Source organism: Amphibalanus amphitrite, unplaced genomic scaffold, assembly GCF_019059575.1.
Source record: "Amphibalanus amphitrite isolate SeventyFive unplaced genomic scaffold, NRLGWU_Aamphi_draft 000419F_arrow, whole genome shotgun sequence".
NCBI classification, from domain to species: domain Eukaryota; kingdom Metazoa; phylum Arthropoda; class Thecostraca; order Balanomorpha; family Balanidae; genus Amphibalanus; species Amphibalanus amphitrite.
In genome coordinates this window covers 63854-87284 of record NW_024881913.1, presented here as the reverse complement: position 1 = coordinate 87284, position 23431 = coordinate 63854, and the positions used below count along the sequence as shown (strand labels likewise).

Genomic DNA, 23431 nt, shown 5'->3' with positions numbered 1-23431 from the left:
CGGCCTGTCCACAGACCAGGCGCGATAAGTGGAGTCCTCTGTGAAACACCTGGCCGAGGATAAGCTGAGGATCACCATTCAGCACACTTTAGAAGAGAGAGGGGCCGTCATTTCCTAGTTTGTGTCTCTCTTTCTTCTGGTCATATTCAGGGCACTGACTTTGCTTTCATGCAGGACAGTTCTTATGGCGGCTCTGAAGGTGAAGTTGAAGCTCTGCTCCGTTTTGGTTCTGCTGACAACGAACAGAGACATTCGAGAAATGAGGACGAGTACGACAGTAATGTACGAAGATAATACGACATTATCATTTTCATGTGTGAGCATTTGTGTTCCAAGGCAACACGTTGATCCAATTTATTGGGGCCGCACTTTCATTTCTCCCTTTTAGACATATGGATAGCAAAATTAATGATTTAATACTAACGTAACAAGACATAACAGCCGAAATAGTAAGAAAACGCTAAGTTTTAAAGGCATTACGATGATTTGGTTAGTTAACCAGGCCGTCTCCTACTTCTTCTTTTTTTGTCACAAGGCAGGTCATCCACCGGTCCAGCGAGACGGGGATGGTCAGGGCATGATCTCAGGCACGGCAGCAGAATCCCCGGTAATATTTCGGACAGTCGCTGGACCTGCAAGACCGACCCGGCGGGCACCACTTCGAACAGGTATCTGCAACGAGACAGAAACAATGAAAATGGATTTATAATGCAAAATAGCTCAGCGCATCTTGCGATGTAGTTAGACGCTTAATAACACAAACATTTGAATCATTGTCGTAGAATGGTAGTTAATAACTTTAGGCCTTTAGGTAGTGAATAAATACGAGTATGCTACATGTATTCTTGGTATATATCAACAACAATGCATAATGTTTTGTTACTTCATTAATGATGCATAAGCGATGCAACTGTAAATTGCCAGACAAATGTGCACCTCTGTAGTTCCCACTCACACTCGTCCATGGTTTCCTGCCACCCGAAGCCGCGACAACATAGGCCAGGACTCTCCTTACAAGGAAGGCAGAAGCTGCGCGCCTTACACTTCAAAGTAAAAGCGTCGTGACGCTGACAGATGGAAACTGAAATATAAAGAGTAAAGACGTAGATAACACGATTCATGTTATCTGTGAAAACATAACATAAATTAACTATATTCCATATAGCTTTGTATGCATATATCGTTTTTAAGGTTAATTTTCAGGTAGGTTTTGCTATACGTAACAAGCAGTAAAACTTTGTTTATCTTTAACGTTACAACAATCATTAGTATTTCCCAGTTTTCGGTTACATTTTAAAAGATTGAGGAGCATATGATATAACTATATAATCGTTAAGGTCACGGTCCGATCGAAGGGCGAAGTGTCACCAATAATAAACAATCGTGAGCAGCAAAAATTAAAGCCTGGTGAATCGTGCATGTTAACCCTCGCATGTGTAGGGGGGGTCGGATGGACCCCCGATGGTTTTTCACGAATAACTCGCGTAAAAAGCGGCCGATCGCGACGAAACTTTCAGTACCCTCGAGTCGATCAATTTTACACCTACTCTGAGAATTTTATGACCCTGACCCAGGTGACCTTTGACCTGTGACCTACTTCTCGAACCCATGTTTGGCCGGAATCGCGATTCGGTGTATGTCGACTCACATTAGCCGCGCGTTTGCAAGCTTCTCGTGGTTTCAAACGTTCAAACATGTGATTTGCTGTTGCTCCCATGCATTTGGGTAGATCTCAAGAGGTCACCTTGAAGGTCAGGTCAGATCATTGATCTTTGGTGACCTCGGTTCACTTTTTCGAGCATTACATGTTTCTAGGCTAGTTTTTGGAGCTGAATTCGAATTTAGCAACCATTTGAACATTTCCGAAGTAGTTTTGGTACCTTCGTAACATGTTACGAAGCTGCCATAGGCGGTTGACACGTACTACGAATACCCGTCACGACTCCTACTGGTTGACCTGACCTGGCCTGACCTGACCTGGTCTAAATGCTTAAAGACATCATCTGTGATCAAAACTAACACGATATTCGTGATCAGCACCCCGAAAAACCCTTTAGTAGCCACACTTTACGACTTTCTAAGAGGTCCCGATTTTCCCGACTTTTGGGTCATTGACTTGACCTGGAAGGTCAACCAATGACCTGAACGTTCAACCAATGACCTAGGACCTTAAAATTGGGTATCATCGGCTTCCTCTCGTCATGGGCAACACGCTCGTTTTTTTCCGCGAAGCTCTAGCTCAATCAGGGGCCAAACGGCGGGGGGGGGGGTCCAACCGACCCTCCACCCTACACATATAGAAGCTGGCAAACGCCGCACACATGCAAGGGTTAAATCTGGTCAAATGAAAAAGTCATGCTAGCTGCTTTTCGTCATATATGCAATGCAATTTAAGTCAGCTTTGAAGACCAATAGTTGTAAAATGCAGGCATATCTATATCTATAGAGCATAGTTCGGTATTTAGGTAAGGTATTTTTTCAAAAATAAATTTAACTCGAATGTTTTGAATGGACGGATTGACAGAGCCGGAGCCCACGCTAAGCACAGCTTGTTGCCTAGACCCCGACCCCTACCGTCCGATCGCGCAATTCCGGGTAACGGGAGAATTTAGGTGCCAAAGTTTAACATGCCCTTCAAAGCCGGACACGGCCTGTCCCACTCAACTGACTTCAACTGGCTGCAGCCGGTCCCACCAACCGCAGACCATCCCCGTCAGGAGTCTCAAATATCGAGCGCCGGAGCGTCTCGAACCCGGGCTCCACTACCGGGAGTCCGATGCTCTACCAACGGAGCTAAGGGACAGGCATCATCATGAATAGCAGAATAGTTTGGCGAGACAAGCATCTGTCAATTACGCCGTCACTTACCGCAGGCCCATAAGCCGTTGACATATTTACAGTCGTGATAAGATGGACATTTGATACTCCCGCAGTATTCGGCACCTGAAACAGGACCAGAACGTCATATAGAATTCAGTGGCGGCGGAACACCTTCAATTAAGGGGGGAGGGGGAGGGGCACTGCCGACTTTTGGTCCCATTCTTTCCATGCAACGCCCATTGGGGTAATGTTAAAATGCCAGAATCAAAGGGGGGCACGATGTCGCGGTGCCCCCCCCTTTCCGCCACCTATGATAGAATTAATGCGTCGTCAAAGGGTGCTGCCACTCCCACATACATACGTTCATAAGCCGCTGAAGTGCTTTTACTTATCCGACCTTACCTGCACTCAAGAAGTGCTGATGTGTTTCTGTAAGGAAAGAATAGAATGCAGGTTTTAGCATTCGAGTTTCTTGTCATGTCTTCAAATACTTATAACAAATCTTAGACAGACATTACTCGTGTCCATGGTGCATCGATTTTTAACCCTATTAGTAGCAGAATCCTGGTTAAAATAATACCGAGATTACAATTTTGAAGAAAATACCTGTAGGTCTATGTCTACCAGCCTATGTCTATGTCCACATACATGTATACAGCTGCATACATCTACTAACTACATGAACATGTCTACCAGTGGCTCATTTTGGCGGCAAATGACATGCTTTGGTTGGAGGAAGGATGCTAGCGCTTTTTCACAAAATAACAACCTTTATTTCTTCTGTGCTGCAGAAAATGCTGAGTATCTGGTTATGAGTAAGCTTTTCAATAGTAACATATCCTTTTTTATACTTATCAAAGAAGTGCGCTGGTTACGAGCCAGTGCGAGTCCTTTTCAACATAACGGAAAAATCTCAGTATAGAGCGGCCTGGCCCGGCCCGTCCTGTCTTGGGATGCTAATATCTCAGCAGCCGCTGGGCTGATTGACCTGAGGTCTTTTTTTGTTGGGTCGCCCCGTCCCTACTACCCCGTAATTGACTATTCTCGATGCTTCTATATAGTTGATCGTCAAGGCACGTGACACATGAAAAGTCATGGGTGTCTAAGTTGTTCTGCTGAGGTAGCGCTTTTGAGAGACATAACAACCACATTAGACCATATGACAAAATATGTCTGTAAATAGCCTGTCCCGTAGCTCAGTTGGTAGAGCATTGGACTCCCGGGAGTGAGAGCCCGGGTTCGAGACGCTCCGGCGCTCGATATTTGAGACTCCTGACGGGGATGGTCTGCGGTTGGTGGGAGCAGCCGCAGCCAGTTGAAGTCAGTTGAGTGGGACAGGCCGTGTCCGGCTTTGAAGGGCACGTTAAACTTTGGCATCTAAATTCTCCCGTTACCCGGAATTGCGCGATCGGACGGTAGGGGTCGGGGTCTACGCAACAAGATCTGCTTAGCGTGGGTTCCGGCTCTGTCAATCCGTCCATTCAAACATTCGAGCTAAATTTATTTAAAAAAAAATGTCAGCAGCCGCTAGGCTGATTAACTTGCGATATTTTTGAAGGGTAATTGCATCCCTTCTATGAAGCATTTGACCACTGTCGATGCACAAAAGAAGCGACAAGTTTGTTCCTATTACAACGCTGTAATTTCTGAGGCAATGACACTGAAACGTTTCTTATGGGTAGGCACTCACCGCGTAATGCATTTCCATGTATCACGGTTGGGGTGCTGCTGCACGTGAGCACGTGCAGGGCCAGGGGTCGCTTTCACCATTCCAGAACGGCTGGGCTGGTTACGCTAAAATTTGATACTTTTAGGTACCGGTGAGAAGGGTGCCGTGCAAAAGTTATTTTCGACCCAGTTTGTACGTGCGCTCGTGCAGGAGGCCACTTCCACATCTAAAAAAAATTGGCCGATACCCTTCAAATTTGGCACACCGGTAGACATCGGTTAGTAAAGTGCCGTGCACAAGTCATTTGAAAACCCCTAACGCACTTCCGCAAGTGCGGGGCTTACCTTTGCGCTCGCTCGTTTGTCTCCCCCAAACGCGTCTCACTGGCGTAATTCACTGGTAATACCTGTTTTTCAATGTTCAGTAGGTATTCACCTATAATCTCCTATCTGATCCATCCAATATATGTATAAACTGCGGCTCATGACTTATGCAGTAGGTATTATGTAGTCGGCCTTATGCACACAGGTGAATGAATCATCATGGCTAGCTATCTCATATTGAGCTTCAAATGTGATATAGTCGATAGTCGACACTCAACCTGCCACGTGCCTAACGGGTGACGCTAGCTGAATCTAATCACAATAACTATGTATAAAAGACGCTAAAGACAATCTTGACCCTTGAACTTAGATGGTTCGAGAATGAGCTGTTGGTGGTATTGCGCAGGCATGAAGTAGATAGGTAAGTACTAGGTATATATCTATATCAATGCATCTGAATTCTGAAGTTATGACTCACCGACCAGAAGAGCCAATAAGGGGCGATAAAGCCGATAAAGGTAAAAGTATGATGCCTATTCGCTAGGTCATCGAAGGATTTACAGCACAATGCGTTTTGCGCCAATCATTACGCTCGTGCAAACCACATCCGGCGTGTATCATCACCATCCGGTCAAAAAGGTCAAATTTTGAAGTTGCAATTTTCAATTTGAAGTTGAAATTCAAGACTCTGGCTCCAAGTATGTTTTTCGAACAAGCAGGTGTTTTAGCGAGCAAAACGAGCAAAAACTGAACCTGAGAAAATCGAACGTCGACTAATTTTAACATGTGATTTCTTCCCGACGATTTCCATATGATACCCTGTTCCATATGTGCGTTTTGGAACCAGATATGAAAACAGTGGTGACGCCATGCTGTCGAACTTATATTGCAATGTAACGTATAACTTTTTATGTGGGCGAGGATGGATGACATGATTATTATTAATATAGCGAGGCTTGAAATGATCTCACGCATGTCAAAGTGTTTTTATTTTAGGCAAAATAAATATCTAAAACAGTAAAACAAGCTTTCGGCATTACGCCATCATCAAGTTTGAATAAATTAACATGTTTTTGATTTTCAAAAGCTAGAGCACAATCATATTATAATCACAATCATATAATATGATTGTGCTCTAGCTTTTGAAAATCAAAAACATGTTAATTTATTCAAACTTGATGATGGCGTAATGCCGAAAGCTTGTTTTACTGTTTTAGATATTTATTTTGCCTAAAATAAAAACACTTTGACATGCGTGAGATCATTTCAAGCCTCGCTATAGTAACGTATAACTAGGTATCATGGACGGAACCGCTTGCTCAATTATAACCTCGGCAACAGTGAAAAACGAAGTTTCACCTCACTTCGTCGACACTTTGTCCAATTGCACGGACGTTTGGGTGCCTGCTGCCATCCTGCTGCTACCAACGCCGTCATCATAGTATGCTCAATTTTAAGGCAAAATTTCCAGCTACTTACCGTGCACAATTTGAAATCGATTATTTTTTCGGTAAGAAATTTTTGGCCCGACACTAAAGCTCTGACAGAGACAGACACTGAAGACACAGACACTGAAGCTGAAGTAGTTTCTATGCCTTGCTGAAGCTGCCAATACTCTAGTGAGAGCTTCGCATGAACTTGGAGCAAGCGTCCTTTTGAAGAAGAAGAAAAAACGAACTATATAATAGCATAATATAGATTTGAGAATTTCATAAACGTGCTTAAAGGGACTGTCCCACCTTTGCATTAGTTCTGAGTTGAGATAGCCAAGTTGGTGGCCAGGTTCAGAAACCACTATATATCCTGGTCGCAATATCCTCAGTTTCGTGGTGTTAAAGAAATTCGTTCCCTTCATTTGAAAAGTGGGCCTTAGCTAAGGCCCTATCTCTTAACTATTAACGGCCATTTGATGACGTCATTACTCATTTGCCTTTTGAACGCCTGTTCAAAGTATCACTTGATTTACGAATAAGCCAATCAGAAACACTCTTGTTATTGTATGAGCCGCGTCATATTTGAGAGCGAATATATTTGCTGCCAAATTTCCCCTCACATTGACATGAAGTAAATCCTTTATTACGTCACAGATTCGATATAAATGACGTCACGATGAAATATGAAAGTCGCAATATCTCAAAAAGTATACGATGAAAACGCGTAAAAACTTGCAGAATTCGTCAAGATGTCATGAGTAACATTTCCGAATCCTAAACGGTACTTTTTTGAAGGTGGGATAGTCCCTTAAAGAAGCACGTTTATAAAATTCTCAAATCTATATACGTAAGCCTAAAACGCAAGGCCCTATATAGAAGGTATGCTCATTAGGCCAAAGCAGCGATCTCCGTGACGTCACAGGTACGAAGCGTCGGACGGCTTTAATGCAATTCTATGGAAAATGACCCAACTTTAGGGCTCTCCCACATAGCTGCCAGACTCGACACTAAGGTAAAAATCATATCATATTAAAGCTCAAATCAAGACAAACAAGAAACCTATCTGACGTTTTTACGTATTACCAACGGCTTAGGCACTATTCAAGTATATTCAGAGCTCTGCATTAACTCACTTTTTTCTGCCGTCAATGCCACTACAAATGCCTATAGTCGGCGCACGTGCGCTTGTCGAGCGGGGACCACCAGTCGGGCGATTCGGAGCTGCCGCCCAATCAGAACGCCGCAATGCCGTGACGTCATTGGTCGCACACGACACGTTACGGAGATAGGGATGAGACAGCCCTGCCTAAAACGTATATGCTTTAGGTTTAAGTAAGTGGTAAACCCTTAGATGAAATAAATTAATTTAATATTTAGTAGAAAAACAGCAAAGTAACACGTCACTAATTCGAAAGGTGGAAAATCGACTATAAATAACTACTAAAATTCCGGAGGTATCAAAGGACCGAACAGGTATCTATTAGCCGTTTTCTCGACGGTCTATCCGGCGAGTGCACCTAATTTGACCAAATCTGCACCTAATCTCTTTCACAGCACATATCTTCATTTTATGAATTTATTTCAGTATCTTAATCGATGATGCTCTCTGATAATACGACAAAGCAGGCATATAAGCAATTAGTGTAACCCTAGCTGATACCTACTAAGAGACACACAACCTGATTTGACCAAATCTGCACCTAATTTGCACCAGATGTGCACCAAATGTGTACCAGGTGACCGTCGTGAAAACGGTTATTAGGTGCCCGCTATTCCGTCGTGAAAACGGCTACAGTGATTAATACAGCGATTAATCGCGAATAAAACGTTTGTAGTTCACTCAGCAGTCCTACCTTGAACGCTCTGGAAAGCTGCTACACATAGAATTGATATTAACGACAGCATCTGCATTGTGTGCAGCGCAGGCGGCTGTTTGAAGCCTAGTGCTCAGGCAAGCTGCCGAGACCGAGGCAAAAGGGAATTATGTACAGCTCAAATGTGACAGAGCTGACACCGACCGTCATGACGACAGAACATGAGTCAGTGGTGCCAAAAGGTCACATTTCGGGTCCGGGTTGAGTTTTTCCGCCACCTATGAACTCATAGAAAAACTGTATTTGTATTTGTTGGTACTGGAAGTGCTTAAAGTTTTATGTTTTCAAATATAACCTTATGTTCAATGATTGCGAAATGCAAAAGGTTCCAAAATTAATTACAAAATGAATATATTTCGGACACTGTCCTTCTTCAGTTCAGAATTGCAAATTAAATCATTTAGTCACAACAGCGCCAGAATATGTCGATAACAGCTAAGTCAGGAAGTCTCACATTGGTAAATTCTCGCGCAAAATAGACAACCATCTTACAGTTGAAATGATCACAAGGTACCCTTTCATATAATATAATACATGTGTCCACAATTTACACATTAATTCATCCCTATCATCTATCAATCACTAGACCAGCATCTAGTCGTCTATTCGACCATCGAGCCATGCAATCAGTCAAACATCCAACCATCCATGTACAGTCCACAGCAGAAGTAATGTGTGGTTTCAGTCATGGGCATGTTCTGCTTCTGAAGCTTAGGAACGATTAGCCAGACTACAATGAAACTTTGAATGTAGCTTATATGTATCGTCACCCTTGCAGCTGCAACTTTAGCTATTGACATCTTTTTTTCGATCACTCCGCATTAAACAATCGCCAGTCAAAGCCAACCGTTGAGATTGGTAAAACCCTACATTACTTTAGCGGTGGGCTGTACTCACACATCACTCAGCTATAGATAATTTGACAATCAAGTCATCAAAGGCCACCATCTTACATCAAAGAGTTTAAGTACTTTACCATTAAACTATTCATTCAAACCTCGAAACAATACTCAATCGTTCAATCATTAATGTTCATCCATACATTCATACATTCATTCATTCATTCATTCATTCATTCATTCATTCATACATACAATCATCCAATTATTCAGTCCTTCATTCATTCATTTATTTTCTCACAAACCATTCATCAATATGGTTGAATATAAAAGCCACTTGTCATCAATACACACATGATCAGTGAATCAGTGGCAAAGGCATCAGAACAGAAGACGTTACAATAGCGAAGTTGTAAATGCTAGAGCACTACAGGACATATTCAGTTCCTCAGTTCTTTCCCTTGGTCTATGACTCGTTACCCTTTAAATGATGGCCCAGGCCGCTATGTTGCTGTTTAGAGCTGGGCGAATCTGTTTGATCCAAAGAGACTCCGCTATTTTCCTGCCTCTACTTTCATCGCATGCCTGCAGAATCTTTGCCCTTACATTATGGGGTCCCGGCCGACACTGGGGATGCTGTGTTCGGAAATGCTCGCCCCACGGGGAGCATTTGAACATAACAAAAGGTTATATTTGAAAACATATATATGTCATAATGCTGTTAATACAAGTACTTCGCCATTTACTTGCTTAAAGTTTTCTTCAAACGGGTGTTTGAAGCTTCAATCTTGCTGAGCTCTTCCTTCATGATTCCCCATAGGCTTTCGATTAGGATTAGGACAGAGGATTCAATTTGACTGTGGACAATTTGATTTTGATTAGGACAGAGGATTCAATTTGACTTCCCACTTCATTCCAGTCGTCACCATAACTTCAGCCCGATGACGCTTTGTCAAAGAGTTTCTTTCGTCATGACACCACGTTCAGGTGCGAGTTACGCCTGCCAAACACTGGCCCCTGGCGCCTCGTAAGTGTCAAGGTCAGGTGACCGGGTTACGTCATGTGGCTAACGGGCAGCTGTGGATAGCCTGAGGCACGGTCTGGCAAACTTTCAACAGTTGGGGCATTCCACGACAGATCGACCAAAAAAATCGCGAAATAACACCCTACCTCTCAAATTTTGATAAAATTTTGGCTATGGGCCCGGCGATTTGTGTTGTGACATTTTCAATCCAATCCGTCGAATACTTTGGGAGATATGGCCCCGGCAACTTAATGACTAGCATAAAAACTATAAATTTCATCCGCGGATATTTAGCTAAAAGTACTCATTAGATTCATATAAAACTGCATATCCAGTTTGAATCCAATCCATATCCAATCCATATCCAATTGAAATTAAGCAAATATTTTTGTGATATTTATTTTGGAAAATTTGTGATTTTTATTTTTTTTACATATAATTCATTTCTAAAAATCAAACTTTGAGGATGTGGCCATCTTTTTTTGCAATTTATATTTGCAGTAAAAGCCCGTGTTGAACTTTGCGAACACATACTGCAACGCCGGCTCATTGCGGAAGGCCAGTACACTGTACACTGAGGCCATCTTCCGTCTTCAAGTCAGGGCTGCTCAATAATCCACTATTCCGCTGCTGCATTAATGTCTGTGGGTTAGCTGAAAGATCAACCCGCTCGGACAAAGTAACGGAGGAACGAAGGAACGGACTTAACTGTAAAGTGTAACGAAGGAACGAACAACCAATGTAACGGAAGTTACTTGGTCCTATACCCTTTTTAAAATGTAACGAGTCCGTTCCTCCGTTCCTAAAAATTGTAACAGCGTTCCGGAACGGAGGAACGGAGGACCGGATCGTACCCACCTATGGAATTTAGCAACCATTTGAACACTTCAACGAAGTAGTTTTGGTGCCTTCGTAACATGTTACGAAGCTGTCGGAGGCGGATGACAGGTACTACGAATACCCGTCACGACCCCTACCGGTTGTCCTGACCTGACCCGACCTGGTCTATAGTAAATGCTTAACCCGTGCCCCACTGGGGGGGGGGGGGGCTATTCATAGCCCCCTCCCGTTTTTCTGCAATAACTTCCAAAAAACTTGACGTATCGACGCTAAACTTTCAGTACCTTCGGCTGCATGAATTTCACACCTTGTGTCAAAATTTGAACTTCGTAGCTACCATAGGTCGGCCGGAAATGACGTCACTCTGACTCTGGCCGATTTTGACGCAAAACATTGAACCACGGCAATCGCTCCCAAGAGCTCAGTTTTTAAGCTAGATCCAATTTCTTTGCAAGAAAGGACTCAGAATTGACTGCGCTATCAAACCGCTATCTCGGATTTTCAAAAGTTTGAAAATTTCGAAGATTTTATATAATAATATTCAAAATTTATATTTTTATTTTTTTTTTTCAAAAAGTTTTTGACTTTTCGAAAGAAACCGGAATATACTATACTATATGTGACAGAACGCATGCTTATGACTAACTCTAGAAATTTTTAGCTAAATATGTTTTAAAATGGCCAAGTTATACGCATTATTGCAAAAAAGTTCACAATTATTATTTTTTTTTTCAAATCACTTTTTCAGCACGTATTTGACATCGTATACCAATATAAAACGCACCATTCGTGTTCCTGAGCTCAAACTGCATCCAATAGACACCTTTTTTGTTGAAAAATTTTAACTTCAAAATTTGACCTTTTTTGACCTGAAAGTGACCTGACCTAAGCTAAATTCGACTCAAAATGACCTCGAATAACACAGACGACATCAAATTCGAAATCTATGGCCTAAATGGATCATAAAACATGTGTCACGTGACCGACGCATGATATAATATTTCCGTGACCTGTGATGACCTGACCCTGACCTGAAAATCAAAGTACAAGTTTGGTACCCTCAAATTATCTAGAGCACTTCTAATCACGAGTGTGTAAACCAAAAATGAGCCTGATCTTACTTGTAAGACGGCGGCCAGAGCCCAAAATGTGAACTAGCCAAAATGCTAATAATTTTTACTTTGACCTGACCTGTCACTGTGACGTCATCGGTGACCTCGAGGTCAATGAAATTAGGTTTCGCTCGACAGTTTTTCCAGGGCTATCAGACGCCGTTTGAATTTTGACGATCGGCCCAGTAGTTTCGGAGTTAGGAGGGGGGCTATGGAGAGCCCCCCCCCCCCCAGTAGGGCGTGTCATACGCAGACCCCAGTGGGGCGCGGGTCAAAGACATCATCTGTGATCAAAACTAACACGATATTCGTGATCAGCACCCCGGAAAACCCCTTCGCAGCCACACTTAACGACTTTCTAACAGGTCCGGATATTCCCGATTTTTGGGTCATTGACCTGACCTGGAAGGTCAACCGATGACCTAGGACCTTAAAATTGGGTATCATTGGCTTCCTCTCGTGACGGGAAACACGCTCGTTTTTTCCGCGTAGCTCTAGCTCCATCAGGGGCCAAACGCGAGGGGGGTCGTACCAACCCCCGCCCCCCTTGTGCCGTCGAAGGACTCTAAATGGCCTGTGCCGGCGAGGGTTAAACATTGTGACCACATTTTTCCCCCAAAGGCTATACGATAGATTGGCGGGAAATGATGTCAGAGTGACGTCATGTTCTGCCTTTTTCGACCCAAAAATGGTTTCGCGGGAAGAGCTGTCAGGCCAATTGAAGATATAAAAAAAAAATGATAAAGACATAAAAGCTGTAGAATTGTTGACAGGGCTACAAAATAGTAGTCTCGGAATTTTAAACTTGCTGAGTTTTGACCCTCGAAAATAAAATACTATTTTTTGATATATATTAGCCAAAAAATCTTTTTTTTCGAATTTCGAAAAAATCGGAATACCTACATCCTATGATAGGTACGTACGAACCTGTATTGTATTCTATCTGGCATCTGCATACCGAATTTCAGATCGATATCTCTTTTTTGGCCAGGTTATAGCAGAAAACTGTTCAAAAATGATGACGGGAAGTTTTCAAACTTAATTTTTGGCAATTCTAGACCATGACCAAAACGTCTAGACCAAGCACAAAACGATGACCACCGCGTTAGACTCCCCGTGACGAGCTGCATAGAATCGATAGCCATTTTATGCAAAAATATCAACTTTGAAATTTGATTTTTTTGACATGACATTGATCAAACCTCCACCAGGAAGTGACCTTAACCATCGCCCTGGCAGGACATTTTTCATAACACGGCCTGGCAGGGGGGGGGGAGGGTTGATGCAACCCTCTCGCGATTGGCTCCTATGGCACCTAAAAAACATCAAGTTCCTGAACGTGGTCGTGTAGTACGTAACCGGAAACTCAATAGGACGTGGAATCCAGGAATTCTGTGAAGCAAAACTACAGAAGCGAGGCTGACCTCGCCAAAATCAAGCTTGACATCACAAAGAACATCACCATATTATGTCAAGAAATGTTATGTCCTACCGACCGCGCCAAAATATGTTAGGGCCAAGTAAAGCTGCATATACCACGACACGGTGTATTGTGCTTCCAGCGACCGAAGACCAAGCACGGACGCGGCGACCCGCCGACTCGTGCGCCGACTGACCCAGTCCGGTCACGGTCGCGCCCTTATATAACCACGGCACAGAGCGCATGCGCGGTGACCGCGCGGCGGTCAGGCGGCTCGCCGGCCGGACGGCCGGGCCGCCGACCCATCACGGCCCCACACGGCCGGTCCGCGGTCACAATATCCCAACAGACATGGGCGTAGGAACGGCTGGAACATTGTGGGTGCATGGGTGCAGAAATCCAGTCATGGCCGGTGAAGCGGGGGGGGGCGACACCCGAGCGAAGGCTCGTTACGAGCTTTGAGGGTGTACCATGTCGAAAAGGTACCAACCGATAAGTGCATTTGGAAGCATTGACCCTCGCATGTGTAGGGGGATCGGATGAACCCCCCACCCATGGTTGTTCGCAAATAACTCGCGCAAAAAGCGGCCGATCGCGACGAAGCTTTTAGTACCCTCGAGTTGATCAGTTTTACACCTACTCGAAAAATTTCATGACTCTGACCCAAAAGACCTTTGACCTGTGACCTGATTCTCGAGACCATGTTCGGCCGGAATCGCGATTTGGCGTATGTCAGCTCACATTATCCGCGCGTTTCCAGTTTTTTTTTGTGATTGTAGACGTCCAAACATGTGAAATGATGTTCTTCCCATGCGTCACGGTGGGTGTGAAGATAACCTGAAGGTCAGGTCAGGTCATTGACATTTGATGACCTCGGTTCACTTTTTCGAGTTTTACATGTTTCTAGGGTAGTTTATAGGGCCGATTTCGAATTTAGCATCCATTTGAACGTTTACGAAGTAGTTTTAGTGCTTTCGTGACATGCTACGACGCCGTCAGTGGTAGTTGACACCTACTATGGATAGCCGGTAGGACGCCTAATGGTTGAGCTTACCTGACCTGACCCGATCTGGCCTAAATGCATGAAGAAATCATCTGTGATCAAAACTAACATCAGATATTTGTGATCAGCACCCCGAAAAACCCGATAACACTTTCACTTTACGCAGTTCTAGCAGGTCCCGATTTTCCCGACTTTTGGAATATTGACCTGACCTGGAAGGTCAACCAATGAAGTAGGACCTTAAAATTGGGTATCATCGGCTTCCTCTCGTCACGGGCAACACCCTCGTTTTTTCCGCGAAGCTCTAGCTCGATCAGGGGCCGAACGGCAGGGGGTCCGACCGACCCCCCTCCCCCTCCCCCTACACATTAGAAGCTGGAAAACGCTGCACACATTCGAGGGCTAATATTGTCAATATTGACTACCGCAAAAAGTAAAAGCGGCCAACTTAGCCATTTTCGAAGATATCGGGCTAAAATTTTTGACAGTGGGTCATCGGTTCGGTATGTGTTCAATCACATGCTCCATTTCCCTTTTTCAGCACAAATGTAAGTTTTGAAGACCATCACTGATCACAGTAGCAAATGCTTCGAAAGATGGATAGTAGGCAACATATCCTGAATTTGCCTGCTGCATGGGAAGTAGTGTTGATGAAAAAGGGGTTTTTGGTTCAGATTATTGTGGGTGCAGAATACATTGTCTGCACCCACTAGATAAATATTGTGGGTGCAGCTGCACCCTTGCACCCATGGTTCCTACGCTTATGCCAACAGAAACAGACAAGAGAAAACTGCATATACTGGAAGCAGTTTACATCAGAAAACTGGAACCTAAAATCAACAGACAGGGCAACGCTAGAGGGATACCTACTCCAGCTTTTTGAAGGTGGGGGGTCGCTAACTATAGGCACCTTACCCTATATGGCTGGCAGTGGAATAATGCTGTCCCTAAAAAGAGGGCAGTGTTTTTATGGATGTTTCAGAAATGGCGCGTAGTGTGTAGAAAAGTGGCGCCTGTCGGGTTGTATTCATGCGATACATGCTTTAAAAAAATCGACGTGTTGAAGGTAGAAACGTTCGATGTTTTTAGGGTTACCTATTTGCTTTCATGTTTTCAAATATGAAAGAAAAGCATTATTTTTACCTTGTTGACTTTATTGTATTACCATTTGTAGCATAAAGAGATCCCAATAAGCATTTTGAAAATGAAGATTTTTATGACTGCAGCTGCTGATGCTTCTATTGAACACACTTTTGAATAGATGTTATGGTATAGGACAGGATAATAATTGGCAGAGTATATCAAATCAATTTAGGTATTGTAATTGGCTTGTATTTAGCACTGTATTTAGCAGGGATATTTAGGGCCTTGGTAATTGATATTAGCAGAGTATGCTCATGGATTAGGTGATCTATGGTCTGGTATATAGGGCATTGGACTTTGGATTGGAGTGTAATTAGTGAGAATTTTTTGAGTTAACATTGACGTAATGTTTGATCACATGGGGTTGCTCCGATTTAGTTACAATTGATGTTTTGCTTCCACCTATGTGAACATTCCATTCCTGATTCCTCATTCCTGATTCCTCATTCTGTCGTTTTGAGCGCGCACCATAGGCAGTGGAACGGGAAGGGCACTGGGGCACTGTGCCCCCCCCTTTGATTTTGGATTTGAGATTAGCCCTATGCACATTGCATGGAAAGAATGGGATCAAAAGTCGGCAGTGTTCCCCTTAATTGAAGGTGTTCCCCCGCTACTGGCGCGCACACGTGTGTGAGTAGTCTCGATTGTATCGATATCATATGATATTATGATATAATAGGTATCAATATGATATTAGATAAAGCCACAATAGTGATAGCAGGGGGCGTAACAGGTTAGTATTTTTCATTTTTTTCATTTGCATGACGTAGGTATTAAGGGTCAGGTAAGGTAAGGTAGGTATGTATAATTTCTGATTTAATTAACATGAAATTATGTAAGAATGTGTATTTTTCTTGTTTGAAAATATTGCAAACCTAAAGTAAATATTTCCTGCAGAGGTGGAGATCTCGGGGGGGGGGGGGTCAGGACCCCCCTGAAAATGAATTACTGCTATGTAAGTCAATGGTACTGCATCCAGCCCGTCTCCATCTGCCCGGCCTGGACCCCCTGACATTTTGACAGATCTCTACCCCTGATTTCCTGATGTTTGTAAGTTTCTTATGGGGGATGTTGCACTTAGGTATTTATGTTCTCTGCCTCTTCCTAGGTATCCTGGTTCCGGTCATTGCTCTATGCAAATCTGAGAGGGGCTTGGGAGAGCTTTGAGGTAAGCATTTTTTGCAGCACAGGAAAAATTATGAGGAAATCAGTTATTAATGGGCTATGTCAATGTGGTTGACAAGTTCAAGTTATGGCACATCAACAATAACTTTTGATAAGAATAGCTCTTATTGAAAAGTTATTGGAAAATATTGGAAGTTGAAGGCCTCCTCTGCAGATCTCAGTCTTCACTAGCATTTCCACACCACTCGGTTGTCATTTTAAAACAATTCACATATATATCATCTACACCAGGGTGTGTCTACTATTTGTATTCTTATATCCACTTCCTGAAATTCAAGTTCAACTGTCATTTGGGGTGAGGGAGGAGGAGAATAGTGGTGGTAGGAGGTGGGAATAGGGATTCAGGGGAGCTTGGAGGAGACTGGGTATGAAAGGAGAAGTGGGAACCATTTTTTAAAGAAGTGTTTAGTTGAGCTTAGAGAGTTTTAGGTGATGAGCTGAGAGGGGGCTTGGGCTGGAGATTGAAATAATCACAGGAACAGCCCAGTTGTCAGGTTCTTGTTTGCTTCCCTCAAGTTCAGGAGTCCCTGACAGTCTGCTGAGCATTGTCTAGACAAAGACACATAGGCGTCGCCAGATATTTTCGGTTGGGGGGGGGGGAATCAACTTTGGTGTTAAATCTTGCCTTTCTCCAGTCGTTACTCACTCATATTATATATCATTTGACGTGCAATGGTGCGAGGAATACGATGGTGACAGGGTCCCAAATGTTTACGCGTACCTATGTGGTGCTTTAGGGCTTTACAAGCCCAAGGTGAGGCCCTCAGAAACCAGTGCGGGCGGCGGGCGCTAAGAGACCAGGCCGAGGGTGAGCCAGGAGCCCTCAGCTAACAGTGTGAAAACCCTGCAGGTCTGTGTCGAATCCCTAAGGGCCCTACGGAGGGACATAAGAAACATGTGCTGGGACCCCCAGAGGCACACGTGAGTCGTGACTCCTCAGATGCCTGCTTGGGCTCAGCAAAATCTGTTGCCTCAAAAGCTCGGCTAAGCTATCAGAGGCCAGTTAAAGTTGAAAGTTTTCAGAAATTTTTGAAGGTATCCTCAAAGATCCGTGGTCTACGCATGTGTAAGGTCCTCAAAGATCCCTGTATGGGCCCTCAGAGAATATGGACAACAGTCACCCAGTGGGACTCTCAGAGGTCGGTTTGGACTCTCTGAAGGTTTCTTAGAGCTCAGTGGAGCTCCTTAGGAGCCTGTGTGAAAAGCAAGCTCATGAGCCCTGTGGCACTTGAACGGTACTTGAGTTTGTCACAGACATTTGACGAGAGTTGAGAAAGGCCCGAAGATTTACGGTCACGCTTTGAACGCAAATTTTGTGTCAGCTTTTCAAAACTTATGAAAAATCTGCTATTAAATGTAATAAAAATCCAACTAGGAACATCGAATGAATCACAGCATTGACATTTCCGAGTCTGTAGTCGGAGTCGTGAAGATTTTGGCGACTGCAACTTCGACTCTGGCTTGAACTGCACCCTCCAACCGAGTCTGACCTCACAAGCATTCTCAGAAAGGTACCCCCATTTTTCCCGACTCCAAAATCTCATCGTCGGATCTGTATCGATCTCGGGGGGTGCCCGGTCCGAGGTTGGGGGGGGGGGGGGGCCGTGGCGACGCTAATGCAAAGACGTAACAAACTTTTAACAGCCAAGAAATCACATGTAAAAGTCTATTCAAATAATTGATTCATCAAAATTGGCTCACCTTTATAACCCAGAGTTGCATCAGTAACTCTGTGTGAGTTACTGATGTATGTGCGAAACAATCGATTTGAATAGGCTCCTGCATGTGATTTCCTAACTGCCCAAAGATTCTGTTGTAGTCTTAAGTATGCCTTTGCTCGATTTATTACTCCCTTCTGTGCACTGCACGGCCCATATTGTACACCATCAAATGACAGTCTATGTGTGTATGACAGTACGATGAGCGAATAACACCTGGTTACTTTACCGGTAGGTGAGCTGAAACGGTCACCATCATGACTTCGATCATCAAAGTGCAGACTCTGACGGGAAGCGACGGAGAAACACCTCACTGTCATCTACTGCAGGTTGGTGGGCCTACATGCATGCAGTCAGGGCTTGAAATGCAGAGTAGAAGGATTTCCTGTGCCTCCGACGTCGGCTTTACAATATGCCATCCTAGTCGGACTCCGCTAAGCCCTATTAATGTTCTCATTGAAGTTAAATAGCTGATCTCTGAGATCCCATTCAAACTGTCTGAGCCATTTTGTGCACATTACAAGCCATACATTGTACAACAAGATGTAGGAGTAGTCAGTGAAGGCACCAAAAGCAGGTTCTGGTATGGTGCCCGCCTTCTGCCTTTCGCACTCATGATTTTGCGCCAAACAGAGAATGGTTTTGGCGTCGCCAAGAGCTGGCTTTGAACAGTCAACGAGCGAAGGACTGTTAATTCTGTCATGGTCGGTACAATTCTGGCGACTCTGACTCTGGTAAGAATCGTCCATTCTGACCTACTCCGACCTCACTGTCGTGCATTGAGCTATCTTTTAAGAAATGTATGACCCATAGCGGGCTATATATTTTCGTAATTGTTCGCTACGGTAGGTATGTACACTCTGCACACTGTGACAGGACGCCCACCGCCATATCGCTATGATAATTTGTTGGCAAACTGGGGTGTATCTGCGTGTCAGGTGTACCTACTTAAGGTTTATCGCATTGATTTGTGGATCTATATGCCTACCTCTTTATAGTTGCACGTGTGCAGGACTGGTATAAAAACCGGTACATGGTGGATGTGGTGCTTTGGTAATCGACGTTAGCGTTGTCCATTATTGACACGTCGTCCCTGAAGCCGGGAGAAACAGCAGCAGGGCAACATGCAGCTGTCCACTGAAAGGATTAACTGTCCAGCTAGTTGCCAGGATTGAAATGTATTTACTGTTCTAGGTAGGCGAGTGCTCAACATTTCTTTTGATTTTAAAATTGTGCTCGCCTTTAGTATTCGGAGCTGCAGTGTATCGATATTTTGTATCTTAAATAATGCACCAGACATGCTTTACAAGGACTAAATTGATTGTACGTTCACTGGCATCCCTGATCTCGCATACAACAGCGACAGTGTTGGAGCTGTATGTGCCAGTCCTTAGCCACCTAGAACACATTTGTTTTATGATATAAAATCACTGATCGCTTCCCATTCACAGGTGGACGAGTGCCGTTTTCTGCTGGACGCCGGCTGGGACGAGAATTTCAACCTGAACTACCTGCGTGATGTGCGCAAACACGTCAACCAGATCGACGCCGTGCTCCTGACGTTCCCCGATCAGGCACATCTGGGCGCGCTGCCCTACCTGTTCGGCAAGTGCGGCCTCAGCTGCGCCGTCTACGCCACTGTGCCCGTCTACAAGATGGGCCAGATGTTCCTCTACGATCAGTACCAGTCGCGCCACAACACGGAAGACTTCAACGTGTTCTCTTTGGACGACGTCGATTCGGCGTTCGACAAGATTGTACAGCTCAAGTACAACCAAAGCGTGGCACTGAAGGGCCGTGGTCAGGGGCTGACCATCACACCTCTGGCCGCTGGCCACATGATCGGCGGTACCATGTGGAAAATCGTTAAAGACGGCGAGGAGGACATCCTGTACGCCCCCGACTTTAACCACAAGAAGGAGCGCCACCTGAACGGGTGTGATCTGGAGCACGTGGCGAGGCCCTCGCTCATGATCACAGACGCGTACAACGCCACGTACGCGCCTGCCCGCCGCCGGCAGCGCGACGAGCAGCTCATGACCACAATTCTGCAGACCTTGCGCGGCGGCGGCCATGTTCTAGTCGCCATCGACACCGCCGGACGTATGCTGGAGCTGGCGCACATGCTCGATCAGTTGTGGCGCAACAAGGAATCTGGCCTGATGGCTTACTCACTGGCACTGCTCAACAATGTCAGCTACAACGTGGTCGAGTTTGCAAAGTCGCAGATTGAGTGGATGTCTGACAAGCTAATGCGTAGCTTCGAGGGTGCTCGCAACAACCCGTTTCAGTTCAAGCACCTTAAGCTGTTTCACTCTTTGAGCGAGGTAAATCGCATTCGAGGACCGAAAGTAGTACTAGCCAGTTCACCAGACCTGGAGTGTGGCTTCGCCCGAGAGCTCTTTACCCAGTGGTGCACCAGTGCCAAGAATCACGTGATCCTCACAGCGCGCACTAGCGTCGGCACGCTGGCTCGCGATCTGATGACCAACAAGAAGAAGAAGACGCTCTCGCTGCAGGTGAAGCAGCGCGTGCGCCTGGAGGGTGCTGAACTGGAGGAGTACCAGCGCCGAGAGCTGGAGGCCAAGCGCGCCAAGGCGGCCGCACTGGCCGGCGACATCGACTCTTCAGACGAGTCGGACACCGACGAGGCTCCGCTGGCCACCGATGGACAGGTGGAACACGACCTGACACTGGCCAACGGCAAGCCCAACCCGCTCTTCTTCAAGTCGAGCAAGCGCCAGCATGCCGTGTTTCCGCACATTGAGGAGCGCGTCAAGTACGACGACTACGGCGAGCTGATCCGCCCCGGCGAGTTCGCGGTGGCCGAGGAGGAGGTGAAGCCCGAGCCGGTCAAGGAGGAGGCCGAGCCGGCCGACCAGGAGATGCAGGACCTGTCGACAGTGCCCAGCAAGTGCCTGGCCTATTACCGCACCTTCACAGTGGCGGCTGGCGTGACGTACATCGACTTCGAGGGCCGCACAGACGGCGAGAGCTTGTACCGGATCCTGGAGCAGCTGCGTCCCCGGCGGCTGGTGCTGCTCAGGGGTACGGACGAGGTGGTGCAGCCGCTGGCGGCCCGCTTCGCACAGGTGAGTGACAGTGGAGACGTCTACGGGGGGGGGGGGAGGTAGTTGTCTTTGTGAATTTCGGCTAATATGTCAATCCGTCAAGTGGTGGGTGGGACGTTCTGTGCGTTTGTCTGTGATGAACAGCTCCCAGGAATGGTTTCTAAAATGGGGGTAGGTATTCAGTTTACAGTCATGCAACTTATCGCTGTTGGTTTCAATGCTATTTTTTGATATAACGAGGCTTGAAATGATCTCACGCATGTCAAAGTGTTTTTATTTTAGGCAAAATAAATATCTAAAACAGTAAAACAAGCTTTCGGCATTATTTTTTGAGGTTATCAATGCTCAATAACGAAAATGAACAAGCTACTTAAAGGGACACTCCCACCTTAACATTAGTTTTGAGTTGAGATAGCCAAATTGGTGGCCATGGCCTGCAAATACCGGTTTGGGCACTCACAACATCGACAAATGCTTGAATTCGGAGATATGGAATTTCAAACTTGCAGTTTTCGGATTCTAAGGGGCTAGTGCATTGGTATGCCCCCTTAGAATTTGTGACGTCAGCGGAGATCTAACGATTTTTAAATCTTTTACTAAAACGTTTGGTAGCACGCGGTGGTATATGCTGCTTTGCGCGCAACAAATGCCGCACTTTCAAATAAAGTCGCTAGGAACAGCGGAGATCCCAGAAAGTAAACAAAAGTAAAAGTCTAATATCTTGAAAACCTGTGAATATTTTTCGATGAAATTTGGTAGATATTCGTTTTCGCTCTTTCTGAACCGAGCGACATCATTTTCGTGCCAATTCATTAACTTTTTTGAAGGTGGGAGGGTCCCTTTAAGTGTAGGTCTTCAAATGTTCGCTTCTTTTGGAGGGGCTTGTGCAAAAGTAGCTTCAGGCTTTGCTTGATTCTTTACAGTGTCACTGAGCGTAGAGCTATTGGTCTGATCCATGAGGATGTGCGTGTTTTATCCTCCCAGTTCCTTGTCAGCCTCATTTCTTGTCAAGTTGTCACTACATCTATGTATTTTGTCAGAGCGTCAGTGATCGGTGCCACTATTTCCCTCCCTGACGGTAACTTACCTAATCATTGGTTCCGTTTCTCGCCGACAGGTGGCGGAGAAGGTGCTCATCCCACGCGCTGGTCACCCGGTGGACGCTACCACCGAGTCGCACATCTACCAGGTCCGCTTGCGCGACTCCCTCGTCTCCTCACTGACCTTCTCCAAGGGCAAGGACGCCGAGGTGGCCTGGCTGGACGGCGTCGTTGTCATGGCGACCGACCAGCGTCCCTCGGACGTCACGGCGCCGACTGACGACGCTGCCATGGAAACGGATGACGCTGAGGAGGCGATCCCGACGCTAGAGCTTCTGCCGGCTGAGAAGGCACCTCGACACAGTACTGTGTTCATTAACGAGCTGCGTCTCTCAGACTTTAAGCAGGCGCTAGTGCGGCTGGGCATCGCCTCAGAGTTTTCTGGTGGTGTGCTGTGGTGCTGTAACGGCACGGTGGCGCTCCGGCGTCAGGAGCAGGGCCACATCACCATCGAAGGCTGCCTCTCTGACGACTTTTTCCGGATACGGGAGCTGCTGTATGGACAGTATGCCATCGTGTGAGGCAGGCGTGAGCGATGTCGTGTGTCGATGGACTGCTTCTCGGTTGGACGCGAGGTGTTGCATCCGCGAGCTGTGAGTGTGTTTCGGTGTTGCTCGCTCAAGAGCGAAATGGAAACTGTGTTGTATTGTACTGTGAGACGAGCGAAACAAACGCAAAACCGTAAGTGACAGAGAGGTTCAAAGCCCATTACACAAAGCGCGTCAGAACATTAAACTTGTGCTCGCTGAATGTTTGGTGTCACTGCCAGCGTATGCATTTGTGGTACAGGGGTCCTTTCGCCATTGTACGTCATGTGCCCGAAATGTGAAATGAACATGATCATCATCATTTTCTTT

The 23431-nt window shown here is 45.4% G+C and overlaps 1 protein-coding gene and 1 long non-coding RNA gene across 9 annotated transcripts; one reads left to right on the top strand and one right to left on the bottom strand.

Annotated features, from left to right (window-relative positions):
* Positions 1-340: 340 nt before the first annotated feature.
* Positions 341-22669, bottom strand: LOC122391044. 3 transcript variants are annotated; one of them, XR_006258266.1, is made up of 4 exons: positions 22562-22669; positions 2869-2943; positions 956-1081; positions 341-672 (listed from the first exon to the last, which is right to left on the bottom strand). It is a non-coding gene; the product is annotated as an uncharacterized LOC122391044 (long non-coding RNA). The 3 variants fall into 3 exon arrangements; XR_006258265.1 differs by lacking the exon at positions 22562-22669 and adding an exon at positions 8099-8208; XR_006258264.1 differs by lacking the exon at positions 22562-22669 and adding an exon at positions 3223-3241.
* Positions 15408-23431, top strand: LOC122391042 (cleavage and polyadenylation specificity factor subunit 2-like). 6 transcript variants are annotated; one of them, XM_043384570.1, is made up of 5 exons: positions 15408-15423; positions 16609-16668; positions 18639-18732; positions 19855-21495; positions 22592-23431. In XM_043384570.1, the coding sequence occupies exons 3-5, from the start codon at positions 18661-18663 to the stop codon at positions 23093-23095; spliced, it is 2217 nt and encodes a 738-aa protein (XP_043240505.1). In that variant the 5' UTR covers positions 15408-15423; positions 16609-16668; positions 18639-18660; the 3' UTR covers positions 23096-23431. The 6 variants fall into 6 exon arrangements, with proteins under 6 accessions (XP_043240505.1, XP_043240506.1, XP_043240508.1 ...); XM_043384572.1 differs by lacking the exons at positions 15408-15423; positions 16609-16668 and adding exons at positions 15705-15763; positions 16198-16233; XM_043384568.1 differs by lacking the exon at positions 15408-15423 and adding an exon at positions 15711-15728.